This window comes from Plecotus auritus (assembly GCF_963455305.1).
Source record: "Plecotus auritus genome assembly, chromosome: 7".
In the NCBI taxonomy this organism is placed as follows: domain Eukaryota; kingdom Metazoa; phylum Chordata; class Mammalia; order Chiroptera; family Vespertilionidae; genus Plecotus; species Plecotus auritus.
In genome coordinates, this window is record NC_137774.1 from 33,700,450 (window position 1) to 33,728,091 (window position 27,642).

The window sequence follows — 27,642 nt, forward strand, 5'->3', positions numbered from 1 at the left end:
GGTAATACCTCCCCCTGCAGAATCTGTGGAACTTGGCCCATTTAGAGATTAGGTGATGGAGATAAATTTCAAAAGCAAAGGGCCTTCTGTCCCCATTCATTTGTATCACACAACAATCCAGATTAAGGTACAGAGTTTGGGTTTTATTTGGAGATTAGTTGGTATTACAGATAACAATGATACCAAAACTCAATGCTGCCGTGCACACACCACCCTACCCTATTCAAATCTGTCAGGTTCTCTCCACACCCCCAGATCGAAGGGCAACCAATCTGATCTTTATGAAAATTAAATCAGTGTAAGATACAAGCTCCTGTTTCTACTTTATTACTTTGATATCACTTCATCTTCAGATCCATGCTTCTGATTAATTTGTCCAGGTGGTAGGAGGTCAGAGAGACCCTCAACTATGAAAGGGTTGGTCCCTTGCAGTCTAGAATTAGGATCAGCACACTCACCTCTCCTAGCTCACTTAGCAGTTAGGTGCTGGCTTGAAGGTGAGAGGCAGCTTCCTGCCCATTTTCCTTAGGGAGGAGGTGTCTTTGGCTTGGGTGAGAAGAGTTGAGGACTAGGTCTGGCAGGACAGGTGGAAAACATGGCCCCATACCTCATCCCTCTGAAGGTCTCTCCTGCCAAGACAATGGGCATGTGCCTCAGGAGGTGCAGGGTGCTGGGAACAGGAGCCAGGTCCCATTTACTCCATAGGTCCCGCATCTAGGCTGGCCTGGAGGACAGTGGAAGGGAGGGATCCCTGAACTAAACTTCCTTCCCATAAGAGAATGCCCTTGTGTAAAAGAAAAGGGCATGGATTCACTTCTGATGTGTTCCTGCCCAAGGGGCAGGTGGGCTACAGGAGCTAGAGGTGGTAGTTTGCAAGTTCTGACCTAGGTTAGGAGTGGTCCAGGTTGGTGACGATGGCCGAGGCATAGATGAGTTCAGACAGGCTGCCCAGTGAGGTCTGGGGAATAGCTTGCTCTGAAGAAAGATGCACCCCCGAAGCCCCAGCTGGCCCCCAAGGAGCTACAGCTTTAGCCCCCACCCAGCCCTGCCGTGGACCCAAGCCAGGAGCCGGACAGGAGGCATGTTGACACCCTGAGGTGCACTGAGCTGTGCTGTTGGAGAGTGGAAGCTGGCCTAGTGTTTGGGGCTCCTGAGACTGCTGGAGGGCATCTGAAAGAGAACAGGGTCTCTGGGGGGGCTCAGGCCTGGGGTTTAGGCCTCCTGGCTTCCTGTTCTTGATTCTCTTGGCCCGCCGGTTCTGGAACCACACCTGGGAAGGGAAGAAGAAGGGGTCTCTTCTGGCTCCAGTACCCCCTCCCCCCAAGCACAAGGAATGCAGAACTTGGAGGCAGGATACTCAGAAGGAGCTGTGGTCAAGCCCAGAAGCTGGCTGTGCAAGAGTACCCCCACCCTGAGAGGGGGTCACAGCTCACCTGTATCTTGGCCTCAGGAAGGCAGGTGACCTGGGCCAGATGCTCACGGGTGCCAATGTCAGGGTAGGGCCGTGCTGCAAACACCCGCTCCAACTCCAGCAGCTGTCCTCTGCTGAAGGTGGTTCGCTTTCTCCGGTGGGGACCCAACCCACTGGCATGGCCTGTGGGCCGAGGTGGAGATCAAGCCAGGACTGCCTACAAGAGCCTCCACTCCAACCTCAAAGCCCCCAAGAGACCCTGAAGCATCTGCTGCCTGCCCAAATTTCCCCCATCATACCCTCCCTCCATCCTTCCCCTGCCTGCTCTTTTCCCATCAGATCACCTGTTGGCGATGCATCCACAGGGTTGGCCATGGAGCTGGCAGAGAGTGAGGAGCCAGAGGGCCATGCCCAGGCTGTGCCCACACCAGACTCCTCTGATTGGGGTTTTATCCTGATCAGAGGGCTGGCTCCACCTCCAGGAGCATAGAGGTTTATCATCCAGCTAGAGGAGAGACGGGTGGCCAGGGGCAGTGTTGGAGTTTGGCAGGTTATAGGTGGGGTAAAGTTTGGGGGCCCCTGCTCCTTCAGGGCTCCACAAAGGAAGCTGGCCCGCCCCCTCTTTGAACTGCACACTCTGGCAGTTTGTGTCTGAAATCCTGGTGCTTCATAAAAATTCTCCCAGGACTCCTTCCAGGAAGCCAAAGAGATCCCTCTCTCCAGTGTTCCCAGTGCTTCAGCCGGGTGCTGGCTGCCTTCATGGGAGAGTGGGTGCAGTCCTGTCCCACAGCTGAGGACTGGGCTCCATAGGAGTCCTCTGTCAATTGCCAGAGGCGGCAGTAGAGGAGTCTCCAACAACTGAACAGAACTGGTCTGTTGGTACCTTCTGATCCTGATGCCTATCTGCCTTCTCCAGTCCAGTCCAGGCACTGCTGGGGCTGGGGTTTTCCATCGGGAGTAAATAGAACCCAGGCCTTCCCGGAAGTAGGCCATGCTGCCTGAACTTGCCCAAGTGTACAAAGCAGTCGTCACCCTTGTTCCACACATTCTGGATGCTGGCCTGTAACTTAGTTCTGAAGCCTCCAAACTAGCGGAAAGGATTCCTTTTCTCCAGGTTATGGGGGAAGTACCTGCTGAGGCTGGACGGGGTGCAGAGGATGACGGGACAGCAGCAGGGCTGGGAAGCAGCTGTCACCACCAGATCTCCCTCAGGTCTGCGTTAGAGCTCTGCTTTCATCTAACCCTTTCTCCCCTGTCCCCCTAAAGCCCAGGTGGGCTTCCAAGAGTCCAGGAAACTGAACCAGAGGAGGTTCCACAGGTACAACTGAGGGGTTTTAAGAAAGATATCTGTGCCCTAACCGGTTTGGCTCAGTCGATAGAGCATCAGCCTGCAGACTGAAGGGTCCCAGGTTCGATTCCGGTCAAGTGCATGTACCTTGGTTGTGTGCACATCCCCAGTAGGGGGTGTGCAGGAGGCAGCTGATCAATGTTTCTCTCTCATCAATGTTTCTAACTCTCTATTCCTCTCCCTCCCTCTCTGTAAAAAATCAATAAAATATATATATATATATATATATATATATATATATATATATATTTTTTTTTTTTTTAAAGAAAGATATTTGTATTTACAGTGCACTGGTCCTTGGAAATCTTCTGGGACACTTTCTAAGGGATGTAGGAACATTGGCATTTCCTTTGGGTCCCTGCCTTTCCTATCTCTCCTAACCTCAGTGCCCTATACCCAGACCTCAGACAGAGTCCTCAAAGATAGGGGTCACTAGGGGAGCACAGTGACCAGTTCCCTAGGGACTCAGGTGTCTGAGATAACCACATTTCAGGCTCAAGATGACCAGAAAACTGAATCAGAAGCCCATCCCCTTCACCCCTTCTCTGTCCTCCAAGACCCTAGAGGTCAATTCCAAGAGGTAAAGCAAGCCCAGGGCTGAGAGGGGGCACTTGGTGACTCCTGTCATCATCAGAGGGGTTCAAGCTCCTTCTCAGCTACTGGTGGGTTGTTGGGGGCTGCTTAGCTCAGGAGGAGGGCTAGTACCCATGAGCCCTTCTCCAGCCCACAGCTTTGTAGTTCATTAGGAGGCCCTGAGCCCAACAGGGGCTGGACACAGGAAGGCTCTTCTCTCCAAGCCATCCTAACAGCCCAGCTTCGCCTCCCTTACCCAGGCAGATCCTTGCCTCCTTCCTGTCTACCCCAGTCAGGACAGTAATCTTAAACGCAGCGCCAAGGGATCTTTATTGAACTGGGAGGAGGAGGTTAGAGGAGGAAGCAGCGGAGGGCCCAGCTATATGGGCTCAGACTCCTACTGGTGATCAGGGGCTGGGCAGCCCAACCAGTACTGGGCGATGTTCCGTGGGTAGGGAGGGCTTACAGTGTCCACTCGCTGTGTGCGAAGGTTGACTCGGTAGTACTTGTCTGGAAGAGAGGTTGGGGGAGAGTGTGTGAGACCCAGCCAGGCCCTGCCCACGCCTGTCCTAAAACCCGGTCTCTCCTGGAAGGGTAAGTGAACATCACAATGCAGGCCAGGACTCCTGGCCTGGCTTTCTGGAGTCACTGCTCAAGGACTGAGCTGAGCTCATGGGAACTACAGAGAGCAGGGAGGGCCACTGCTGAACCCGCTACAGGGGTGGCAGGGGCTCCTACCTCCTGAGAAGAAGTAGACGCTCTGGATGGGCTCACATTTGGGAGGCACAAGCCAGTCCATGTCGTAATCATAGTTGTAGGTTCCCAGGCCACTCTCCTCACTGGAGAACCAGGACAGCCAGATTGAACGGGATTTCCGGTGGGATTTGGGGCTGTGGCCACGCCCGCGGCCACGTTGTGATCGGTAGCGTTTACGGTTGCGACGCTTAGACTTAACGCTCTTGGTCAAGGAGGAGCGGGGAGCTGAGCCTGAGATGTAGATCCGGCCAGCCATGGCTGCGTCCACTTTCTCGGGCACACCAGGCCAGTCCTCGCTGATGGACTGGGGCGGTCTGGTACCACCTGTAACAGGGAAGGGGTTAATGGGAATCTTGAGAGCCTGAACCCTGCCCCCTCTCAACCCCCCCCCACCCCCCGCAGGGTAGTTCATCAGGTGCCCAAGGACACAGCAAGCTAGCGGCAGAGGCCAGCACCCTGGCCTTCTGACTCCCTGTTTAATGCCCTTTCCCCTGGCCTCCCTCCACCATGTCCCTCCCCATTTACCTCAGCCACAGCCCCTCCTTTTGCTGGCTGTGCCCTTGGCCATGCTAGGCAAAGTCCAAGGTGTGGGGTCCAGGTGGAGGCAAGCCTTCCCCAAAAAGGTCAAAACAGATGCAAAGTCTGGCCTGAGCAAACAGCTTTTGATCGATAGCTCTACACGCTGGTCTACAATCACTTCCCCCTCTGGTCAACCCAGCCCTCCCTCTGTCTCCAGGGATCCCAGACTCTTGAAGGGGAAACAAGACCTGCCCTCCCTCCATACCAGAGGGTCTGCTCCAGAAAAGAAGCTCAAAGATGTCCTCCCAGCCGGCCCGCTGCATCACGGCAAAGTGTTCAAACACAGCTGACACGGAGCTATCTTCACATTCCTCCCGACTGGGCTGCTGCTGGAACTCATACTCCCAGTACTGTTTCCCTGGGGAGGGATGCGCATGAGCACGGCTGGAAAGCCCAGAGGCTGTTAGGAGCTCCAGGCCGGGGCAGGGTGGAGGGAGGACGGACATAGGCATCAGCTAGGTCAGTCCCCCCAAACTGAAACTGCTCCACTGCCTGCTCATTCTCCCCTCTGCCCCCCTGAGTACCCTTGAAGAAGTAGACCCGCTCCCGTCCATTGTAGCTGTGAGCCGGGAGGGCGAAGGCTGCATCCACATTGTCTGGAACGCCCACGAAGCCTTCAGAGATGCTGCGGGGGAAATTGGGGTCCAGGACACCATCCTCGAAGCGCCAGTACTGACTTCCCTAAGGGGGTAGGGAAGGAGGAGGGAGGTGAGGAGATGGCTGGCTGGGCACAGAGGCAGAGTCCCCCATCCAAGCCAGCAGTCTCAGTTCTAGACCTGTCACCCAGGACCTGGAATTTTGGACTTCCTTGACCTTACAGAGCTTCAGCCAGACACCAAAGGCTGGGATTCAGCCTTCTTGCCCACCCTGGTCGTCGGCACAACAGCTCTCAACTCCTGCCTGGATACCCTTGACCCTGACCCACAGCCCCTGGGCCTGGCACCTTGAAGAGGTAGGTCTTCCCCTGACAGTTGATGCGGGTGAAGGCAGCATCAATGGGGCCCTCGATACCCCAGACATCTTGGATGAGCTTGGGGTACCCAGGCCTCACTGCATATTCATCCAGCTCATAGCAGTACTTCCCTAGAGTGGAGGAGGCTGTGTGAGGGAGGGGATGTTCCTGGGCAGACCCCCACCCCAGAGACCTGCCCCTGGAGTCACCTCGGAAGGCAAAGAGGGAACCATTCTTGAGGTCAGTGAAGGCATCAAAGGGCTTCCCACTGCACAGCTCCTCTGCTGAGGATTCGAGGATTTCTTGATTGGTGCTCTCAGGCCTTAGGGTCCCCACATCAGGCCCTGAGGTCCCCTGTTCTAGTACTGGGACCTCTTCCTCCGTGTACAGAACAGGTCCCTGCTGAGGAGTACTTTCAACGGCCTGTGGGTTACTGTCAAGGGGGGGGCTCTCTGTCGGTGTGTGGACACTGGGATTTTCCGTCTCCAAATCGATGCCATTAACCCAGTACTCATCTTCTGGCATAGTGAATACATCCCCACGAGTCACTGCAGGCAGAGTGGGTGGTGTGAGTCTCCAGCTGCAAGAGGGGACCCCAGGCCCACCCAGCCATTCTGAACGCACCTTGGGGCTTGCACTCAGCCACGAAGTCGGCACAGCAGCTCTGGTAGTAAGAGCAGAGCTCATCACACTGACACTTCTTGTCCGGGTTGAAGCCCTCAGTGCAGCGATCCTTGCATGACTCTGTGGGGAGGGAGTGTCGGTTGGCACAGCCAAGACCGGCCCATTCTTGCCCACCCTACATTAGCCCAACTGGCCACCAACACCCTCCTGCACCTTGGTCAGCCACAACAGCCCAGGCCAGCAGGGCCAGCATCAGAAGGGGCCTAGGGGATGCCATGGCAGGGCCTCTAGCCGTGAGCCTGGCTTACTGGGTTCTGTGCTCTCTGCTCTGATGCCTGAGAAAGGGAGGGAGAGGTGGGAAAGAGAGGGAGGGAACCAGAGGAGAGGAGCTGCCTTTCCTGCTGCTCTGTTTGTTCAACCTCTGGCCCAGCCCTCAGTGCCTTGACCTGAGAGGTTGCTGTAGCACAGGGTCACATTCCTGAAACTCCGGGCCTGGGAGAGCTGCAAACAGGATCCTTGCCAAGCTTGGAGTTATTTCAGGAGGGAAATAGTACAGTGTGTCTGAAAAGCAGAAAGAAGGCCTACCCCACCACTTACTGGCTATGTGACCTTGGGCAATCTGCTTTTCCTGCCTTAGTTCTCTTTTTGGTAAAATTAGACTAATAATACTTGGGAGATTATATGAGTTAAGCAGACAGAATGCCCAATGCCTAGAGTAGCCCCAACTTCAATCTCCATAAAGGGTATTGATCTATGATCTGTTTGATCAGGCACACCCACTCATTGTGTATTTAGGGCAGTGAAGTGGGGAGGGGAGGAGGAATGCTGGGGGAATCTTTTTATCAGAAAAGAACAAAGTTTCATTTCTGGGTTCATCCCTTGGGTGCATTGATTTTCCCAAGCTGGTCTTCACAACACAGGAAATTGAGTAAATATTAACCCTTTGGACTGGATTTGAGTCCTGAGTCTTCCACTAATTTACTGCTCCTGAGCAGGCCACTCCCTGTCCCCACCCTCAAGAGTGATCTGGTTCCCCCCATTCCTCCCACTTAAAGACTCTTCTGAGAAGTAGGATCCCTCTACCCATAAAATGCCCACTAGTACAGAATGCCTGATTTTGTGCCTACTTTCAGAGGTCCACAGAACTCCTGAAGTCCTCCCGCCACCTGGAGGAAGTGATCCTCAGAGTTTCCAGCAGATTTTTTTTTTTTTCTGGTCTCTGATCAGAGGGGGGTGTGACTTGGGCAAGCTCTTTTCCTTAGGCCTAAGTCCGCTCGCCTATTAAATGGGAACACTCCTCCTCAGATGCAGGTTGTAAGGCTGAGAAACAGGCATAAACGGCCTCTAGAGTTGTACAGAATCGTTATTATGATCGCTTTAACTACTAGTAGGGGAGGGGACACACAAGGATGCTGCTTGCCCTCACATCACCAGTGTCACGGTTACAACCGAGGCGGTCCTCTCGCTCTCCACCCACTGCCCCTGCACCCGGCGAGGTAGGGGGGCAGAGAGACGGGGCGTGCGCCTAGGGGGGAGAGGTCTGGTGAGGGCGTGGGCGGGGCGGGGCAAGACTTGAGGGTGGAGCTACGCGGGAGGCAGGGGCGGAGCCCCGCGAGACCCAGAGGCGGGGCGTCGGCTCGGGTCCGGATTCTCAGGGGCGGGGCTGCTGCAGAGCACCTCTGCAAGCCAAGCCGGAGCTGGAGCCGCGCTTTGTTCTGGTGGCTGCTGCCTACACCCTCCGGCGTCTGGGTCCACCCCTCGCTTCCCAGCTCCCTCCTCCCGTCCATCCCCTGTATCTGGGCCTGCACTCCCTTTCCCAACCGCTTTGTCCTAGATCCCGTTCTTACCTCTCCCCAAACTACTGGCCAGCGCCCTTGCCTGGTACCCTGCTCTCCATCCCTCCCTCTTGCATCTTCTTCCCCCTGACCTCCGCTCGGGTCCCCTTTACCCCAAGGTCCGGGTCACTCCGCTCCACTAGGTCCCGCCCCTCCAGGCCAGGGATGTCCTCTGCAGCTCCGCGTCCATGGTCTTGACGCTGCTCCTCTCCGCCTACAAGCTGTGCCGATTCTTCGCCATGTCAGGCCCACAGTCGGGCGCCGACCGGCTAGTGGTGCCGGGGCCGGACGGGAACGGCAGCGCGGTGCCATGGTGGGTCGCGGGCCGCCGCGGGCCCCGCGAGGTGTCGCCTGGGGTGGGCACCGAGGTGCAGGGCGCCCTGGAGCGTGCGCTGCCCGAGCTGCAGCAGGCGCTGTCGGCGCTGAAGCAGGCGGGTAGCGCGCGGGCTGTCGGCGTCGGCCTGGTGGAGGTCTTCCATCTGGTAGAGGAAGCCTGGTTGCTGCCGTCCGTGGGCCGCGAGGTAGCCCAGGGTCTGTGCGACGCCATCCGCCTGGACGGCGGCCTGGACCTGCTCCTGCGGCTGCTACAGGCGACGGAGCTGGAGACGCGAGTGCAGGCCGCACGCCTGCTGGAGCAGATCCTGGTGGCTGAGAATCGGTGAGCGTGTTGCTTGTGGAGATGGCTGGGGAGAGCGCCGCGTGGTGTGGGGCAGCAAGGGCCGTGGGGTGCCTGGGTCGCCCGTGTGCCTAGCACTGTGCCTTCCTTCCCCGCCTCACCTCACTACATCCCTGGTGGGGATCAACGTATCCATTTTATGAATGAGAAAACTGATGGGAAAGTTTAGTGACTTGCCCAGCGTCATGCAGTGAAATAATGGTGCAGCCAGGATTCACTCCCTGGGCTGGTGAGGTGAGGAATGAGACAGGGAGAGGAGGAATGGCATAGTAGAACAGGAATTTGTCCCTGATTCTGAGGATGGAGATAGGATCCTATTGCCAATGCTCCCTGAAACCAATAGCCCTCCTCCCCACAAGCCTGAATGCCTTTTTATTCTACCTTCTCTCTCCTATATCATCTCCCTCCTCCTGAGAGAGGGAGAGAGCACAATGCTCAGAAAATGGGGGGAACCTCCTTTTCTCTCTCCCCAGGCTGAAATGAATGCCAATCTAAGGATTCTTTACCCTCTTCATGCCATCCCAAATCCACCTCCTGCTTCCTCCTTCTTCATTTTGGTCCATGTAACAGGCCAGACATGATCTCATTCTGCAGCTGCTGTTAGGAATCAGAAGGTTTTCTGCTGAGACACTGAGGGTGCCGGTATATCAGCAGAGTTCCTCTCTATTTCAAACAGCCCCCTGACAAGCAAGCAAAGATAAAAGATTCCCAATGAAGGCAGCAGGAAATGGTCTCACCACAGGCTGGGCTGAAAGAAGGCATGGGGGGAAAGGTTTTCTGCTGAGATGCATGGGTAGGGGAAGATGAAAGTGAGGTGCAGGGTTAGGCAGGGGCCAGACAGCGTGTATGTTCTCTCCCCTTTCCCAGTTGTGTCTAGGTGCAGTAGGTGGGGTTCAATTGAGGCCTGGCTGCCACTCTCTTGGCTGCCTCTTGGGATCTCCCCTAGAATATGAAAACCCCTGAGCACTCTCGTTCTCTCTCCTTTGATGCCAGAGCAGATCAGGATGTCACACTTCCTTCTCAACCTGAATTCTCAGGCCCCTCAGGTTTTGAAGGGATTGGAAGAGTCACTTTCAGTTCATGCAGCTCTCACAAGTGTGATAATCATAGGGTAGGGGTGCTTTCCTTGCCATCTGCAAAAAGTAAAAATAACTTTGTGAGTGATGGACATTACGCAACTCTTAAAAATGCCTGAATGAAGACATTTAAATTGGGAAACCAAGTTTTGGTTCTGCTTGTTCAGCAAGTCATTAATATTTCATCTAACATCAGGCACCCTGATGGGAATGGACCATAAATTTAGAGGGCTAGCAAACGGAGTGGGTGCTCACTGGATGTGTGGGCCCATGTTGGTGGGTGAGCCCTGTAGGCCTGGTATGCGGGATGGGGCAGCTATAACTAGAACTCCTGGAGAGTGGGTGCAGCCAGCACCCTAGGAAGAGGAAGACTACAAGATAGCAAATAGCGCTGATATTTTTAAGGCTGGAAATAACATTTCTCACGTGGTTCAGAACTACTGAGAGAGGCATCACACTAATCAGTGTCCTTGGTCCCAAGAAACCACGTACTAGTTCAGGCATTGGCTCAGGCATCACTTCAGGACCAAGGACAGATCCCAGCGCACCTGGTAGGGATCAGAGACCTTCCAAAGAAAGGCAGAATCTACTCACTCCTCGGGACTGTGCCTGGAGGAGGCTGGAAGGGAAAGAATAGCGAGTGACCCACAGATAATATGTGTTTATGAAATATTGTTCTTCCTCTGCTAACCAACCTCCTCTTAAAGAGGTTCTTCCATCAGTTTCCCACTCCTTTTGCCATTCTCAGTTCTGCAGCTCTCTTCTTCCCAAGATGCTGCCACACCCACTTCCCAGGAACCCAGGTGTCAGCTTCCCTCACCTCAAATATCAGGATAAGTGCAACCTTGATGTTTTGGGACGATGCTCTAACTCAGTGGTCGGCAAACGGCGGCTCGCGAGCCACATGCGGCTCTTTGGCCCCTTGAGTGTGGCTCTTCCACAAAATACCACGGCCTGGGCGAGTCTATTTTGAAGAAGTGGAGTTAGAAGAAGTTTAAGTTTAAAAAATTTGGCTCTCAAAAGAAATTTCAATCGTTGTACTGTTGATATTTGGCTCTGTTGACTAATGAGTTTGCCGACCACTGCTCTACCTAACCGAACTACCCGACCAGGACCAGGGCTTCTTGATGTCTTTAACCTTTTGCATTTTAATTATGATGTGTCTTGGTGTGGGCCTCTCTGGATTCATCTTGGACTTCTAATGTCTATTTCCTTCAAGTTAGAGATATTTTCTGTCATTATTTTTTCAAATAGGTTTTCCATTTCTTGTTCTCTCTGTTCTCCTTCTGGCATCCCCATGATGCAAATGTTGGTGTTCTTGAAGTTGTCCCAGAGGCTCCTTACACTATCCTTGTGGGGTTTTTTTTTTTTATTATTTTTTCTTTTTTTTCTGTTCTGATTGGGTGTTTTTTGTTTCCTTCTATTTTTTTCTTTTTTCTGTTCCAATTGGGTGTTTTTTGTTCCCTTTGCTGATTTGATTCTTGGCTTCATCTACTCTACTATTGATTCCCTGTAAATTATTCTTCATTTCAGTTAGTATGTCCTTAATTTCTTATTGGTCCTTTATTTATGCTGTTGAGGTGCTCACTAAGTTTATTGAGCATCCTTACAACCAGTGCTTTGAACTCTGCATCTAATAGATTGCTTGTGTCCATTTTGTTTGGTTCTTTTTCTGGAGTTTTGGTCTATTCTTTCATTTGGGACATGTTTCTTTGTCTCCTCATTTTGGCAGCCTCTCTGTGTTTGTTTCTATATGTTAGGTAGAGCTGCTAAGTCTCCCAGGCTAGATAGAGTAGCCCAATGTAGTAGTGCCCTGTAGGGTCCAGTGGCACAGACTCCCCAATCACCCAAGCTGGACACTCAAGGTGCGCTCTCTGTGTGGGCCGCATACAGCTTCCTCTTGTAGTTGAGCCTTGATTGCTGTTGGCATGTCAATGGGAGGGATTTACCCCCAGGGCGATTAGCTATAAGGACTGGCTGTGACCTTCAGCCACCATGGAGGATCAGGTGCGTAGGGCTTACTTAAGCAGGGCTCTGGTGCCCTCTCAGTCTACCCCATGAGCGTGTTGCTTGTGGAGATGATTGGGGGATGGTGCTTTGACATGGTCTGAAGCTGTCCACTGGGTGTGATGGCTCTAGGGCCTCCCAGGAGGTACAGGCCAATGTCAGCTGCCACCTGTATTCTGCCCCGGGCCACCTGGCATGAGCTACAAAGCAATATGCATATGGCTGCTACTTATGCTGGGCTTGGAGGTGCCCCAGGGAGGCCAAGCTCTGAACCAAGGTCGGCTGCTGCTAGTGCTGGGCCTAAGGCCACTTAGTGAGAGATATGGGGCTCACTGGGGCCAGATGCTGCTTGTTTCAAAGATTTTAGGCAGAACCAGGACAGGCCAATCATATGGAAAAGCCTGCAGAAACAACTTGGGTGGGCCTGAAAATTGGGTGGGGCACAGCCTCAGGGAATCAGGTTAATGGGGTCTCAGATATGGCTCTGTGGAGGGAGGGCTCATCAAAGGAACAATGACTTCTGCCTGGGAGAAAGCTGCACCCCCCAGCCCTGATGCTGGTCAATTCAGTTCCTTCCCGTTTGTCTCTGGTGCTTTTCAAGCAGCTGCCCCCCAACCCCCATGCTGGAGCTCAGAAGGAGTAAGTTCAAGTTAGTCTGTGCACAGGCCCTTAAAGAGGAACTGCTTGGGACTCCAACAGCCTCTGTCTCCCTCAGCCTCAATGCCCACTGGTTTTTACAGCCAGAGATTATAGGGTCTTCTCTTCCCAGCACTGGAGCCCTGAGCTGGGGAGCCTCGTGTGGGGCTGGGACACCTCACTCCCCATGGAGTACCTCCACAGCCAAGATATTCCTCCCAATTTTTACCTGATACACATGGGTGTGGGACCAGCTCATACTTGTCTCCACTCCTCCTACCAGTCTCAATGTGTCACCTTCTTTAATTCCCTAGCTGTAGGACTTTAATTCAGCTTGATTTCAGGTGGTTCTGAATGATGGTTGTTCTGTAGTTTAGTTGTACATAATTTTGATGTGGGTTTGGGATGAGGGGAGTACCACCATGTTTTCCTATGCTGCCATCTTTTTTTTATTTTCTTCAGTCTATTATGTTAGTTTTTAAAAAATTCTTTATTGTTTAATGTATTACATGAGTCTCCTTTTTCCCCCCCCATTGACCTCTCCCCCACCACCCTCTCCCTCAAGCACAAGCCCTCACCCCCTACAGTCTGTATCCATTGGTTTTGCTCATATGCATGCATACAAGTCCTTTGGTTGATCCTATGCTGCCATCTTGACCAGAAGTTCCCCTTGTCTTGACTAATGTCCCCACCATCTTTCTGACTTAATCCCATAGGCAACCATTCAACATATAATACATATCTTCCCATCTGTATTCTGGTAAAATCTTTGTTCTTGTTTTACGCATATATTTTTAATTTACACAAATTGTGCTGAATTATATTCTATTTCTTACTTTCCCCCACTGTTAAGTTAAAATCCTTCATGTTGCTATGTTATCATCTGCTCAGTTACTTGTAACTGCTCCACGGTCCTCCAGACTGGGTATCTGCCCATATTACCTCTCCACTCTCCCAGGCTTGATGCTGGACTGTCCCCAGTTCCCTCCACCACAAATAACACTGCAGCGAATGAACTTGGCTATGTCCTTTTGTGGATCTGTGTTACAATCTCTTTGAAATAGAAACCCAAGAGCCCCAATTTCTGGCCCATTCGGTGTGTGTCACTTTAATTTCGTCCACTCATCCCAGCCGGCTCCCCACATGGACTGTCCTAGCCTGTATGTCCACCCACAGAGCTTCAGGGTGTTCGTGGCCCCACACTTCACTAATCTTTCGTGTTGCCCAGCTTCTGCTTTTGCCTGTCTAATAGGTGTAAAGTCATTGCTGTTTTCACGTTCACTTCTCTGATTAATAATGAGTTAGAGCATCTCTTTGGATTTCCTCTTTTTGGATTTCCTCTTTTAACATTTTGGATTTCCTCTTTTTTTATAAGTTGCTTGTTTATGTCCTTTGCCCGTTTTCTATTGGATTTATTGCCTTTTTTCTTGTGGATTCGAATATTTACTTATGTATATTATATATGAATCCCTTGTTGGTTTTGTATTTTTCCTTGTTGGTTTTAGACACTGCAGATATCTCGGGCTTTCTTTTCTTCAAACCTGCCAGGCTCATCAGCCCTCAGGGCTTTTGTTCCGGCTGTCCTTTCTGCCTGTTATGTTCTCCCAGATACTTGCAGGCAGGGCTTTCTGGACATTTAACCCTCTGTTGGCATCTCCTCAGACATATCCCTGCGCCCAAGCACTCTCCATTATGTCACCTGGCTTTGCTATCATTATGGCCATATCACTAGTGTCCTGTTAATTCCTTGTTTACTTGCTTATTGTTTGTCTCCATATTAGCTGAGTCACTCTTAGTCACTGTTTAACTTCAGCCACTAGTTCAGTGCTTGGCAAACAGTAGGTTCTCAATACATGTCTGTTGAATGAATGAATAAATATACCCCAGTCGTGCAGCATAGAGTGAAGAGAAATTTAAAGGCAAGGCCAGGAGTGGTGTGCTTCAAGTGACACTTCAAATGATGATAAGAAGTTAACATTTGTTGAGTCTTTCCTATGTGCCAGGCACTGTGGCAAGCACTTTACACGGATTATCACATTCATTCTCACAATAAACCTATAGAGTAGGTATTTATAATCCTATTTATGAGATGAGGACACTAAGGTAGAAAGATAAAGGGAGGTACCCAGGTTCTGGCAACTAGAAAGTGGCAAAGAATTTGAAACCAGGATCCAGGAGATCTGCTCCAGAGCTATGTTTCTTAACCAGGACCTATGTAGCTTCTCCAGGGGAGGGTACAGGAAAGGAACTGGGTGTGGCTAGGAGAAAGCACCCTTATAATCAGAGAAGTCTGGTCCTCCCAGGCAAGAGGTGAGGGTGGAGGCAGGGAGAATAATGCTCTGCCTCATGTCTTACATGAGGCCCACAGAGTATAAGTGACCAGGGGGCAAGCCAGAGGCCGCAGGCCCCGCAACTCCACCGTCCGCTCCACTTTCTTCCGGCAGGGACCGGGTGGCGCGCATCGGGTTGGGCGTCATCCTGAACGTGGCAAAGGAACGCGAGCCTGTGGAGCTGGCTCGAAGTGTGGCAGGCATCTTGGAGCACATGTTCAAGCACTCGGAGGAGACGTGCCAGCGGCTGGTGGCGGCCGGCGGATTGGATGCGGTGCTGTACTGGTGCCGCCGCACGGACCCGGCGCTACTCCGCCACTGCGCGCTAGCGCTGGGCAACTGCGCACTGCACGGGGGCCAGGCGGCGCAGCGCCGCATGGTGGAGAAGCGCGCTGCCGAGTGGCTCTTCCCTCTCGCCTTCTCCAAAGAGGACGAGCTGCTGCGGCTGCACGCCTGCCTCGCGGTGGCGGTGCTGGCTACCAACAAGGAGGTGGAGCGCGAGGTGGAGCGCTCCGGCACGCTGGAGCTGGTGGAGCCGCTCGTGGCCTCCTTGGACCCCGGTCGCTTCGCCCGCTGCCTGGTGGACGCCAGCGACACCAGCCAGGGCCGCGGGCCCGACGACCTGCAGCGCCTAGTGCCGCTGCTCGACTCCTCACGTTTGGAGGCCCAGTGCATCGGGGCTTTCTATCTGTGCGCTGAAGCTGCCATCAAGAGTCTGCAGGGCAAGACCAAGGTGGGTGCGGGTGCGGGTGTGGAGTGAGGATCGAGGGTTAGACAGCATTTGGGAAGGCTTCCCAAAGCAAGGGGAAGGGTGAGGAACCAGTTATTCTGGTCTTGAAGGCAAGACCAAGGTTTTAAAGCAGAGGGACACGTGTTTTGTAAAGATTACCCAGGTGCTGCCTGGAGATGGGATTGGCAAGGGTGAGGTTGGAGGAAAGGGCGCCAGATAGGAGGCCATGACAGGGGTGTAGTTGGAATGGTGGGGGTCAGGACTAGTCCACAGAGAGGCAGAGAGAAGTAGACAGGTTCCAGAGGTGCTGAAGAGCTAGAATTAGGACTTGGTGGGTGGCCGGGTGAAGGACAGGGTGGAGCTGAGGATGACTCCTGACTTTGGGCATAGGCGACTCAGTGGATGGTGGCACCAGGTACTGAAATAAGGTGAAATAAGGTGTGAGAGGCAGGTTGGAGTCCTGGAGGGGAAGCAAGTGAGTTCACTGGGACAGATTGAATTTGAGGTGCATGAGAGATGACCAGTTAGAGAGCTCCCGTGGGCCATTTTGTCATTTGGGTCTGGAGTCCAGGAAGGAGATGGCGTGTAGAGACAGAGGAACAGGTTGTCAGTGTGTCAGCCAGAGAACTCCCACCAGAGTCCCCATGGGCCCCCATGCCCAGGGCCTGATCTGAAACCTTTGCCCTCTTCTTTAACTTGCTGTGTGACCTTGGATATCTGGCTTCCCTTCTCGGGGCCTCTATGTCTCATTTTTATCCTCTGGAAAACTGAAGGAGTGGACCACAGAAGTAGTTCTTACTCTGGATATGGGACTAGTAGTAGTTAAATTATCAAAAGTCTAAAATTTTATTTTTTTAAGTATTACAGAATCAAGATCATCCCTATAATGTCACCCTCCCTACTTTCTGTTCCTTTGGGAATCTGGGGCGGGGGGGGGTGACAGCTGGTGCACAGGGAGCGGAACACACCACATGAACCACCCTGTCTGTACCACAACTGTCATCTGGGGCTGCTCAGAGGAGTGTGTCTCTCAGATGATTGTCATGCATCGTGTGTGTCCTCACAGATCAAGGAGATGCTTGGTGTTAGGGGGTCTCTGAGGCCTCCTCCAAGGTCCAATGTTCTAGGAGTTTCTGATTCTCCTCTCTGTGCCTGCCCCAGAGTTGGGCCAAGGGAGGACTGGCTTTATAGAGCAGGTCTTTTTGCTTTGGGAGAAGAGCCTGGAGGGGAGTTGGGAGTAGGGAAGTATTGGGTCTGGGCAGCAGCTATGACCACCAGCTCTGTACCCCTTTCCCATCCAAGCTGGTGAGTGCAGTTCAGTAAAGACATAGTAAGCCCCCACACTGTGGCCTGCAGTGTGCCAGGCACAGGACTCCTGGGGTGACTAAGACATGACCTCAGCTTATCACCCAGTGGAAGTTGCATTATCAACTAATGACAGTGGCATTCAGAGTGTGGTACAAGGTCAAACTGGAGATGTGGGCCAAACTGGGGGAGGAATCAATTTGGATTCCAGTGGATGAATAGGATTCCCCAAAACAGGCTGGAGGAATCAAGGGTCTGGAAACACCTTGGGCCAAGGCCAGAGGTGGGAGAACCTTTGTGGGGAGTGTCAGACAAGTGTGGGATGGTGGAAGGGGAGGTGAGCTGGAGTTGTGGACAAAGGCTGCACTGTGCCAGGCCTGGCTGCCATATTGAGAGCTCAGACTTTATCCGCAGGACAGATGGAAGCTGTAGAGGGGAGACATGAAGAGTCAAGAGCTTTGAGAGAGCTTCAGGAGGAGAAATTCAGACTCCATGATTATTGGATGAAGGCAGGGCTACAGCAGATGGTGGGACTTTCAACAGTGAGAAGAAGCTGGGCACAGAGGAGAGACTGGGCACCTTTGGGGGTAGCTGGCTGAAAAGTTGGTGGATACAAGGCACCCTCTCCTCACCTCTCCTAGGTATTCAGTGACATTGGTGCCATCCAGAGCCTGAAACGCCTGGTTTCCTACTCCACCAACGGCACCACCTCAGCGCTGGCCAAGCGCGCACTGCGCCTGCTGGGCGAGGAGGTGCCGAGGCCCATCCTGCCCTGCGTGCCCAGCTGGAAGGAGGCCGAGGTCCAGACGTGGCTGCAGCAAATCGGCTTCTCCCAGTACTGCGAACGTTTCCGGGTATAGCGGCGCATAGGGCTGCCTCCCGGAGTCAGAGCCTGCGCATCCGCAAGGACGCGTGGCCCCTAGGGGCGCCATGCACACAGGCGACCTTGCCCCCTCCTGTCACGCAGGCCGAGGCGCCAGCGTGGCCTTTTTGGGGTGGAGAGCCTGTACTCAGCAATTTTCAGGGTCACTTGGCTCTAATTGGGGTCTTATCCTCTTCCCTTACCCCCGTCTCCAGTTCCCTCCCCTTGCATCTTGTGCTTGGGGTCCAGGGCTGAGATGGGGAGCCCTTCCTTCTTCTTTCTTACATCTGACTCCATCCCAGGAGCAGCAGGTAGATGGAGACTTGCTTCTGCGGCTCACGGAGGAGGAACTCCAGACTGACCTGGGCATGATATCCAGCATCACCCGCAAGAGGTATGGAGCCTCCTGCCTGCCTCCCGCCCCCGCCCACTCTAAACACCCCCTCGGCGACTAGCCGGTCCGAGTCAGGACTTCAGTGACCTCTCCTCCCTGGGGTGCAGATTCTTTAGGGAGCTCAGGGAGCTTAAGACCTTCGCCAACTACGCTACGTGTGACCGCAGCAACCTGGCTGACTGGCTGGGCAGCCTGGACCCGCGCTTCCGCCAGTACACCTACGGCCTGGTCAGCTGCGGCCTGGACCGCTCCCTGCTGCACCGCGTGTCAGAGCAGCAGCTGCTAGAGGACTGCGGCATCCGCCTGGGCGTGCACCGCATGCGCATCCTCATGGCTGCCAGAGGTCAGCCTGCCCGCGTGAGACCCACCCCTGTCCCATCTCCATCCCTGGAGGGGTGAGGGGAGACATGTGGTGGGGTCTCGGAGCCAGATGCTGTGCCAGTTCGGCTGTGGGTAGGAGTAAGGCAGGCATATAAACAGGGGGTGACCACAACAGGAGGGATGCCCTGTCCACCAGGTCTAGGCATTTAGAGGATGTCTGACCAGGTCTTGAAGGATATACTGGGTGGGTGGGGATCGGGGTAGCAGCAGCAGGACAGGGGAAGCCGCATGTGCAGGTGAGACAGAGCATGGAGTGTCCATAAGTGAGATATGGGTGGGAAGACAGGTGGCTTATTCTATTAGACAGCAACTTGCACAGTATGGGTTCGGAAGGTACTTTAGGGAGGTCATGAGGGCTTTAGCAACCCTCTTTATTTACTATTTAATTTACTAATTTACTATTTAGCTAATCTTTATTGTCAATTACTATATGCCAGGTCCTGTATTAAGTTTTAAAAAAATAAATTTTTATTGATTTCAGAGAGGAAGGGAGAGGGAGAGAAAGATAGAAACATCATTGATGAGAGACAATCATTGATCGTACTGGGGATGGAGCCTGCAACCCAGCCATGTGCCCTGACCAGAAATTGAACCATGACCTCCTGGTTCATAGGTCGACCCAACCATTGAGCCAAGCCAGCCGGGCTTAACTTTTGAACAGTTATTGTCTCATTAATCTCTACATCCATTTGATGAAGTGGGTGTTATTTTTTAAATCAACTTTTAAAACTGTTTAAAGAATGAAAGAAGTATAATTTAACTTAAAAGTGTCCAGTTTGAAGAGTTTGGAAACATGCCTACTCCTGTGTAAATACCATCATAATCAGAGATAAAGAATATTTCCATCAAGGGTGTAAATTTTAATGATGATAAAACTAAGATTTAAAAATATTTTCCAATGTTTAAAAGCCATTAAATAACAGAATTAGGTCTTGAAACCCTTTCTTCCTGCTTCATAAGTAGATAAATGTTGTCTGTGGATGTTAAGTCTGAATATTATGAGAAGACTAGAGGCCTGGTGCATGATATTAGTGCACTGGGGCGGGGGGGGGGCAGGGGTCCCTCAGCCTGGCCTGCGCCCTTTAGCAGTCCGGGAGCCCTTGGGGAGCAGGCCTAAGTCGCCACTCAGACATCCTTAGCTCCCGCCACCGCCACTGCACCAGCCTGGCTTGTCCCCCTATGGGAGTGCACTGACCACCAGGGGACAGCTCCTGCATTAAGCATCTGACCCCTGGTGGTCAGTGCATGTCATAGTGACTGGTGATTTGGTCGATTTGCATATTACCCTTTTATTATATAGGATGGATTCTTTTCATTCATGTATTCATTCAGCAAGTATTTACGGAGCTGTGTCCCATGCTTTTGCTTCAGCCAAAGCAGGTCAAATTTGGTCATTTTTACTTTGCAGTTCTTAGGAAAGCCTTAATAATAATTTTTTTTTTTAAAGGATCCTACAGGGGAAAAATAGCTTACAAATCTCTCTTCCACAGGGAGTAGGGAGCAATGACATGCTCAGACTTGGATTTTAAAAAGATCCCTTTGGTAGCTGTGCAAACAGGTTAGACTGGGCGAGTGTGGATTTGGGGAGACCACTGAGAGGGCTAGAGTTGGGGGACATAAGGAGGGCCCTGAGGCTGGAGTCTAGTTGTTTAGTAGGAAGAATCCACAAAGCATGGTGCCTGGCGCGGAGCACTGAACATCAGCTCCATGAGGGCAGGGTTTGTTTGTTCTGCTCACTGCTATATTCCAAGCACTAAGAATGGGGCCTGGCACACAGTAAGTGCTTAGTAAACATGGTTGAATGAATGGATGAGAGGCAGGAATTGAGGCTGACACCCAGGTCTCTGACTGTGGTGGGAAAGTAGGAGGAAGGATTTAGGATGTGTTGGGTTTGGAGTACTTGTGGGCAGCTGGCTGTGCAGGTCTGGAGCTCCAGAGAGAGGGCAGGGCTGGAGGTGCATTTCAATGTCCCTAAAACGCAACGCCTGCCTCCTGAGAGGGACTCACCAAGAGTTAGCGGCCTTCCTTCCTGTAGACACCATCTCTCTGCTTCAGTGACCCTTTTTGGAGCAAGGCACCCTGCCTGAGCTGAGCTGGGCTGGAGTGAGAAGGCTGGATGGGCAAGGGACGATGTACCTCCTTATGAGTAATGGTGAGGGGCCACCCTCACCAAGCTCTCTCCTGTCCCCCTCAGAAATGCTACACTCCCCTCTGCCCTGCACTGGCTGCAAGCCGAGTGGGGACATTCCAGATGTCTTCATCAGCTACCGCCGGAGCTCAGGCTCCCAGCTGGCCAGGTGAGGAGGAGGGGGCAGGCAGGCAGCCTCAGGTCTTTGGGTGAGGCCAGCGCAGTGACAAACGGCCTCCTCACAGCCTCCTGAAGGTGCACCTGCAGCTGCATGGCTTCAATGTCTTCATTGATGTGGAGAAACTGGAAGCCGGCAAGTTTGAGGACAAGCTCATCCAGAGTGTCATGGGTGCCCGCAACTTTGTGCTGGTGCTGTCTGCCGGGGCCCTGGACAAGTGCATGCAGGACCATGACTGCAAGGACTGGGTGCACAAGGTAGGTGCTGGCCTCTGTGGTCCCAGCATTGGCCTGTGGCCCAGGGACAAGGTTCTCCTATTCCTTCTCATCTGCACACCCCAGCCAACCTCCATGGCCCCGCTGGAAGTCAGGAGTCACAACTCTGACTGTAATAGGACTCTAGCAAGTCACTTAGGCTCTCTGAACCTATGTCTCTCATCTACAAAATGGGGATAACTTACCTGTCCTATTCACTCTGTAGGATTGTTCTGAGGGTCAGAGAGAGACGAAAATACTTTGAAAAATAGCCTCCATGAGGGAAGAGGGGCAGGGGAGCATGGTGAGAGGCACAATGGAATTAAGAACACAAACCTTCTTCTCATTTGTAAAATGGAGAGGTTCCCCAGGAGTCAGTCAGGGTTGAAGTTATGCAGGTACTTTCCCAGGAGGGCTGTGCTCAAGGGTCTCGGCACCCAGCAGACTGAAAGGAGGGGGGAGGCAGGCCGGTGGTGGGAGCCTTTGCCTTGGACGAGTCCCAAAGGCTCCATCATTGCTCCTTGGTTGTTTTTAGTGCTTAATTGCCTTTGGTTTTATTTATTTTTAAATATATTTTATTGATTTTTTACAGAGAGGAAGGGAGAGGGATAGAGAGTTAGAAACATCGATCAGCTGCCTCCTGCAAACCCCCTGCTGGGGATGTGCCCGCAACCAAGGTACATGCCCTTGACCGGAATCAAACCTGGGACCCTTCAGTCCGCAGGCCGACGCTCTATCCACTGAGCCAAACCAGTTAGGGCTGCCTTTGGTTTTAAAACTCCTTTCCCCGAAGCCACATTTGGTGGGTAATCAATATGGAAAACCACAAGTGAACTGCACTCAGGGAAATCCAATCCCTGTGGTTCCCCTTTCAAAGGAAAAAACCCATTCAATAAGCACTTACCAGAGCACCCATTAATAGTAAGTGATATTCTCAGAGCAGCCTTGTGAGGTAGGTTTATGATCACCACTTTACAGAGGAGGAAATAATAGCACCTATTATTTATTAAGCGCACACTACATGCCGGGAGCTGTTCTAACCACTTGCCATGGGATATCATAGTTATTCCTTCCAATGATCCTACAAGATAGGGACTGTCATTAACCCTCTTTCGTTGTTGTTAATCCTCACCTGAGGATATTTTTCCATTGATTTTTAGAGAGAGTGGAAGGGAGGGGGAGTGATAGAGAGAGAGAGAGAGAGAGAGAGAGAGAGAGAGAGAGAGATGTGAGAGAAACACACGGATTGCTTTCCTCCCGCAAAAGTTCTAAGTGCGGAACTGGGGATCCTGCAACCCAGGTACATACCCTTGACCAGGAATTGAACCCACAATCCTTTGGTGTGGCAGGCTGACACTCTAACCACTGAACAACACTGGCCAGGGCAACCCTATTTTATATATGAGAAAACAGAGGCTTTGAGAGCCAGCTGTTTTTGCCTCAGGTCACAAAGTCTATGTGGTAGACTTAATGTGAACCCGGATCTGGTGATTCCAGAGTACGCTCCCTAACTGCTATGCTATGTTGTCTCATTCATTTATTCATCCAGCCATCCATTAAGTATGAAGCAAGGGTTGACTATGGGCATGGCTTTGCGGGAGATACTGAGATATAAGCTGAGTAAAAACCAAACCTCATCCCTGCCCTTTTGTCTGGTGGGGGAGACTGATATTAAGTAAATTACTCATTAACTTAAATTTGCAACTCTAGCATGTGCTGCAGAAGCTATGAGAGCCTATAATAGGGGGATCTGACCTGGTCAGGAAAGTGAGGGAAGACTTCCCTGGGAAAGTGTTGATTGGCTGCAGATGAGAAAAATGAGTAGGCATTAGCACAGTGAAGAGGCAGGGAAGAGCATTCTAGACAGAGGAAACAGCATGTGCAAAGGCCCTGTGCAGGGAGGGAGGAGGGCAAATCTAAGGCGCTGCAAGGTCTGTATGGCTGGGAGGACAGTGCAGACATGGAGTCTGAGAAGCGAACTGTGGCCAGCCACGCAGGACCTTCAGACATTAAGGAGTTTGAACTTTTTTTCTGAGCCATGTAAAGTCTTGAGTTTTAAGTAAGGAGTGACGTGCTCAGATTTGCATTTTGCAGAGTAGCTGCGTGAAGGGGCAATGTAGAGAACAAATTAGAAGGGAGCAAGAAATGGATGAGAACAGACCTGGAGGAGGATGAAGATAAGCGGAGGATGGAGCAGGAGAGTGATGGGGTACAGATAGAGAAAAATGGGTGGATTTGAAAAGTAAGAAAGAAAAATAAGGAGTACACTTTGCAGGGCTTGTGATCGATCAATTTGGATGCAAAGGGGTGTGATGTTTTTCTTCTGACACCAAATTGTGTGGGTTTATTCTCCAACTCACCACCAATTGGGTGTCCCACAATTCAATTCAATTCTGATACTAACTACCCACAGGGAGTGTCAGACGCCACAGGTAGAAGGGCTCTGTCCCACAAGTCTGCCCTCACTTCAGATGCCAGTCAAAAGTCCCAGGTTCCCAGGCTACCCACACTTCTGACTGACTTGGCTACAAATTCAGGGGTTCCCATGACTCTGCACACCAGGTTCAATAATTTGCTAAAATGATGTGAAGAACTCAGGAAAGCACTTTACCTACTGGATTTTTATAAAGGTTATGAGGGCAAGGTATGGGGGTGGGGATGCAGGCAGGCAAGGCACAGAGCTCCCATGCCCTCTTATGGACACTCTCCCAGCACCTAGATGTGCTCAACCCATTTTTAGGGGCTCTTGATGGAGGTTTTATTATGCGGCTATGATTAGGTCATTGGCTGTTGGTGAACAAACTCAATCTCTGGGAGTGTGTGTTGGGGCGAGGGAGCTGTAAGTTCCAACCCTCTAATCAGACCTTGATGCCCCGCAACCAGTCCCATCCTGAAGCTACCTAGGCACCCCCACCCCAGATATCTGGAGGTTAGAAGGGTTATAAGAGCTCTGTGCCAAGAACTGAGGACAAAGACCAAATATTTTTTATTCTACCACCAAGGGTAAGCAAGAAGTCGAGGTGGACTTTAGGGGACCCTGATCTCTTCCTCCTCCCCCCTTTCTCCAGGAGATTGTGACTGCTTTGAGCTGTGGCAAGAACATTGTGCCCGTCATTGATGGCTTCGAGTGGCCAGAACCGCAGGCCCTGCCCGAGGACATGCAGGCCGTGCTCAGCTTCAACGGCATCAAGTGAGGAGGGGGTGGTGGGTACACAGGCCCCCAGCCTGCAGTTCCCTCTTCCCAGCCCTCTGACCCGCCGGCCTCTGTGCCCACAGGTGGTCCCACGAGTACCAGGAGGCCACCATTGAGAAGATCATCCGCTTCCTGCAGGGCCGCTCCTCCCGGGACTCATCTGCAGGCTCTGACACCAGTTTGGAGGGTGTTACACCCATGGGCCCGACTTAACCAGCCCCTAGTCCCCAAGTCCTGCTGTGACCCCCATTTCCATTGTCTCCCTGGAAGGAGCAGCTCCGCACACCGGCCTTCCTGGGCTGAGACAGCCTGGGCCCTTCTCAGGAAACGGCTCTCCCTCTCCCAGACCCCATGGGCCACCTCAAACCCAGCTTCCTTAGTATGCAGAAAGGGAAGCTAGGCATTGGGGGTGGTAAGGGTTAGACCACCCTTAAGCCCTGCCACCAGGTTCTCTGTCTCAGGTGTGGGAGGGTCACGGATCAGTTCTGGAGACACTGAAGAGCAAGGGTTCGCTGCACACAACCCCCTCTCCTGCCCTGACATCAGCCAGCTTGAGTAGGGGAAGTCAGGCAGCCTCTGACAGGAATTAAGGCAATGCCCAGCCCTCCCAGCCAAGCAGCCTAGGCCTGGGAACCAGCAGGGATAAAAGTCTAGTGATGGCGCTCCACCTACACTGTGCTGGTCCTAGGCTCACCCCTTCCTGCCGCCCCGTGGCCTTGCCCTGTAATCACTCAGTGTCCTTAGCTGACCTGGTCTGGTCCCAAGTCCCTTCCTAGCCTCCCTGAGGCACAGCCTCTTTCGCCACATCCTGGGTTGGGATTGGACTGAGCCAGCCCCTACTCTGACTGGTCTGCAGCTGCGGCTGGGTTTGAAGCACTCACAGGTCCATGGCACTCCCTGCTTGGGCCTGGGCAGGGGCAGCCATGTCTCCAAGGACTGTCAGCCACCCTCCCCATGCCTGGTGCTGTGCCTCAGGCTCCTGCCCCACCTGGCCTCCCCAGCCCCTCCCAGCAGTAGCCTGGGCAGAACCTGCAGCTCCATGGGAGGAAGTGCAGGGGGTACATTCAAACCACCCGGGAATTTTGTTAAAATTCCATTCAGGTGACCTGGGGTAGGGCCTAGATTTCTGCATTTTTGATTCCCAGGTGAGCCCATGATGGTGGTCAAGAAATGACACTTTAAGTAGCAAGGCTCTGAAATCACTCACCTTTACCAGTTCCCCAGCACCCCACTCCATGGTCTCCGCAATCATCAGAGCCATTTTACCTTATCCGCTTTACAGAGGAGTCAAATGATGTGCCATTTGACAGGGTTATCCCATTTTACAGAGGAGTCAAATGATGTGCCATTTTCTAAGCCACGAGTGGCAGCCCAGAACCCAGACCTGGCCTCCTGGTGCTTAGCCCACTGCTGGTGGCACTGCCCTCCTGAGAATCATTCTGGAGGCTGAGACCCGGCTGGGCTGCTGCTCCCCAGACAGCTGGCTTCTTCCTCGACCCAAAGAATCTACAAGTGGGGACAGGTTTTGACCCAGGGGCTATACAGAAATAAACATGCAGGAACATCCCTCTGCCCCTTCCTCCAGGAAGGTAGGAAGGCTCCAGCTAACCAGGCCTGCCTCTTCCCTCTTGAGTAGTGTGTTCACACCTCAAGGCTGGCTCAGCTCCCAGAGTGCCTCCTGCAGGTGCTGGCCAGGTCACTCTTAGCTCTTGAGCCACATGGTCAGGAAGTCAAAGGTCTCTCTCACCCTTGGTACTTCTTCCACTCCCCTCCCTGCCAGATACTGTTCAGCAGGCCCTCCTAGCTCCAACTCTGGCTTTGACTGCACTTCTTCCTTCATGCCACCAGGGGTCCCACCTATGCGGCGCCATGGATCTGATGGTGACTAAGGCAGACTAGATACTGCCCTCACAGAGCAGACAGTAACAATACAGTGTGGCGAATATTCTCCAGGAGCTGTCTGTCTTTTTGTCCCCAATCCCACTCCCTCCTGAGGTCCCCCATGGACAGTGCTCAGAGAGGTTTCCAGCCCTGTTTTTTCTGTTTGACACACCCTCTTGTCTCTGGGGAATCAGAGCTCAGCCTCCCCACCCCCTAGCAGCTGAAGCGATGACCCTCCCCCGAGCCAAGCCTGTGTGTTCTCTGGACTGCCTCCCTGCTGTGACAGGGCAGGCATCTTGGCCCTCACCTTCCACCTAGGCCTGGCCTCACAGGGCTGGTCCTGAAGCAGAGAGCTGAGAATTAGCCTTTCCCCCAAAGCCTACTCTGACGCAGGTCTGCAGGGCCAGGGTTTTCTGCTTGGCTGGACTGTAGCTGCTGTCCCCACGTTGGAGCTGAGTCAACTAGGTCCCTACCCCACCTCATCTCACACCTCCCCAGGGACCAAGAACTGCTCAGGGACACTCAAAGATCAAAAGTCCAGCTCCAACTCATTTATCCTTCCCCCAGGTCCATGAAGAGAGGCGTCTCATTCTAGAACGTATGAGGCGGAAAGGATCTCAGAATATTACCTAACCCAGGGTTTCCTGACCTGTCCAACCATGATCAGACCTAGCCTTTCAAAGATGGGCTTGCTCAAGGTCACCCATGAGCCAGGCAGTGGCTGGAATAGAGCCCAGGCCTGAGCCCAGAGCCTTCCTCCCCTATCCCATCCCCCTCCTTCCTCATGCTGGGACAATCAATGGATTGTCCTCTTCTTGCTCCAGTCTTCCAATGACAGAGGGGACAGTGAGGTGGGAATCTAGAAATAGGCCTGGGCTGTAAAGGCCACATTGACCTTGGTTTGCCGTAGGCCACACCCACTTTACTTGAGTGATTTCCAGCCAGAAAACTGACTGGCAGGGCTGGTAAGAGAATGGGGTAGAAATGGCATTAGGGGGCTGAACCCTGTGGCCAAGTCTGGTTTGAAAGTCAAGTACCACCTGATTTGGGTCTGCTTGGGGGCTTATGGTACCTTAATATTAAATCCAATTTTGCCTTTCAACTTCAGATCCAGGCTGAGGGACGGTCTCAGCACAAGGCCCGGCTGAAATACCTGGCGCTGGGAGGTGTTGCAGGGCTGTTGTTGCCAGGGAGACCAGTACTGGCACCCTCAGGGAGCGGATCTAACCCTCAGAATGAGCGGCCAGGGCTCTGCTCCAAGCCTCCCTGCTTTGCTTGATGCAAGTCTGGCAGCCCTTCATCTCCCAGCAGCTCAGGAGAAGAGAATGGGCAGTCAGATGAGGTCTGGGCTGGCCACGCCCAGGACCAATCCCATGGCAGCTCAGGGGCTTCTGCCCAGCCCAGCAGCTGCCTGTCTGACCTATGGGGGCAGACAGGACAGAAAATAAAGAGCCCACACCTACACTGTGGCTCCACCTACACTGTGCTGGTCCTACCTGCGTCAGAGTAGGCTTTGGGGGAAAGGCTAATCAC

The 27,642-nt window shown here is 52.7% G+C and overlaps 3 protein-coding genes across 5 annotated transcripts; 1 reads left to right on the plus strand and 2 right to left on the minus strand.

Moving 5' to 3' along the window:
• Nucleotides 1-125: 125 nt before the first annotated feature.
• On the minus strand, nucleotides 126-1,910 carry SEBOX (SEBOX homeobox). Its single transcript, XM_080678414.1, has 3 exons — nucleotides 1,756-1,910; nucleotides 1,434-1,594; nucleotides 126-1,270 (listed from the first exon to the last, which is right to left on the minus strand). The coding sequence occupies exons 1-3, from the start codon at nucleotides 1,784-1,786 to the stop codon at nucleotides 890-892; spliced, it is 573 nt and encodes a 190-aa protein (XP_080534540.1). The 5' UTR covers nucleotides 1,787-1,910; the 3' UTR covers nucleotides 126-889.
• A 1,729-nt stretch (nucleotides 1,911-3,639) lies between these two features.
• On the minus strand, nucleotides 3,640-6,981 carry VTN (vitronectin). Of its 2 annotated transcripts, XM_080678418.1 has the most exons (8): nucleotides 6,457-6,981; nucleotides 6,244-6,363; nucleotides 5,829-6,167; nucleotides 5,611-5,750; nucleotides 5,192-5,348; nucleotides 4,873-5,025; nucleotides 4,071-4,412; nucleotides 3,640-3,842 (listed from the first exon to the last, which is right to left on the minus strand). In XM_080678418.1, the coding sequence occupies exons 1-8, from the start codon at nucleotides 6,518-6,520 to the stop codon at nucleotides 3,730-3,732; spliced, it is 1,428 nt and encodes a 475-aa protein (XP_080534544.1). In that variant the 5' UTR covers nucleotides 6,521-6,981; the 3' UTR covers nucleotides 3,640-3,729. The 2 variants fall into 2 exon arrangements, with proteins under 2 accessions (XP_080534544.1, XP_080534543.1); XM_080678417.1 differs by having other exon boundaries at nucleotides 5,611-6,167; nucleotides 6,457-6,580.
• Nucleotides 6,982-7,913: 932 nt separating this feature from the next.
• Nucleotides 7,914-26,179, plus strand: SARM1 (sterile alpha and TIR motif containing 1). 2 transcript variants are annotated; one of them, XM_080678415.1, is made up of 9 exons: nucleotides 7,914-8,736; nucleotides 14,918-15,536; nucleotides 17,480-17,692; nucleotides 18,003-18,094; nucleotides 18,202-18,437; nucleotides 20,670-20,772; nucleotides 20,849-21,038; nucleotides 24,104-24,225; nucleotides 24,312-26,179. In XM_080678415.1, the coding sequence occupies exons 1-9, from the start codon at nucleotides 8,267-8,269 to the stop codon at nucleotides 24,439-24,441; spliced, it is 2,175 nt and encodes a 724-aa protein (XP_080534541.1). In that variant the 5' UTR covers nucleotides 7,914-8,266; the 3' UTR covers nucleotides 24,442-26,179. The 2 variants fall into 2 exon arrangements, with proteins under 2 accessions (XP_080534541.1, XP_080534542.1); XM_080678416.1 differs by having other exon boundaries at nucleotides 8,148-8,736; nucleotides 18,262-18,437; nucleotides 24,312-26,178.
• The last annotated feature ends 1,463 nt before the right edge of the window (nucleotides 26,180-27,642 follow it).

What these genes read in the sequence shown, in the direction of transcription:
- SEBOX (XM_080678414.1), bottom strand. Translation starts at nt 1,786, where the DNA reads ATGGCCAACCCTGTGGATGCATCGCCAACAG. An exon ending in TGTGGATGCATCGCCAACAG is followed by an intron (nt 1,595 to 1,755) that starts GTGATCTGATGG and finishes CTCGGCCCACAG; the next exon opens with GCCATGCCAGTGGGTTGGGT. An exon ending in TTCCTGAGGCCAAGATACAG is followed by an intron (nt 1,271 to 1,433) that starts GTGAGCTGTGAC and finishes TTCCCTTCCCAG; the next exon opens with GTGTGGTTCCAGAACCGGCG.
- VTN (XM_080678417.1), bottom strand. Translation starts at nt 6,520, where the DNA reads ATGGCATCCCCTAGGCCCCTTCTGATGCTGGCCCTGCTGGCCTGGGCT. An exon ending in GGCTGAGTGCAAGCCCCAAG is followed by an intron (nt 6,168 to 6,243) that starts GTGCGTTCAGAA and finishes CTCTGCCTGCAG; the next exon opens with TGACTCGTGGGGATGTATTC. An exon ending in CGTCTACTTCTTCTCAGGAG is followed by an intron (nt 3,843 to 4,070) that starts GTAGGAGCCCCT and finishes CCTCTCTTCCAG; the next exon opens with ACAAGTACTACCGAGTCAAC.
- SARM1 (XM_080678415.1), top strand. Translation starts at nt 8,267, where the DNA reads ATGGTCTTGACGCTGCTCCTCTCCGCCTACAAGCTGTGCCGATTCTTC. An exon ending in GTCTGCAGGGCAAGACCAAG is followed by an intron (nt 15,537 to 17,479) that starts GTGGGTGCGGGT and finishes CACCTCTCCTAG; the next exon opens with GTATTCAGTGACATTGGTGC. An exon ending in GCAAGGACTGGGTGCACAAG is followed by an intron (nt 21,039 to 24,103) that starts GTAGGTGCTGGC and finishes CCCTTTCTCCAG; the next exon opens with GAGATTGTGACTGCTTTGAG.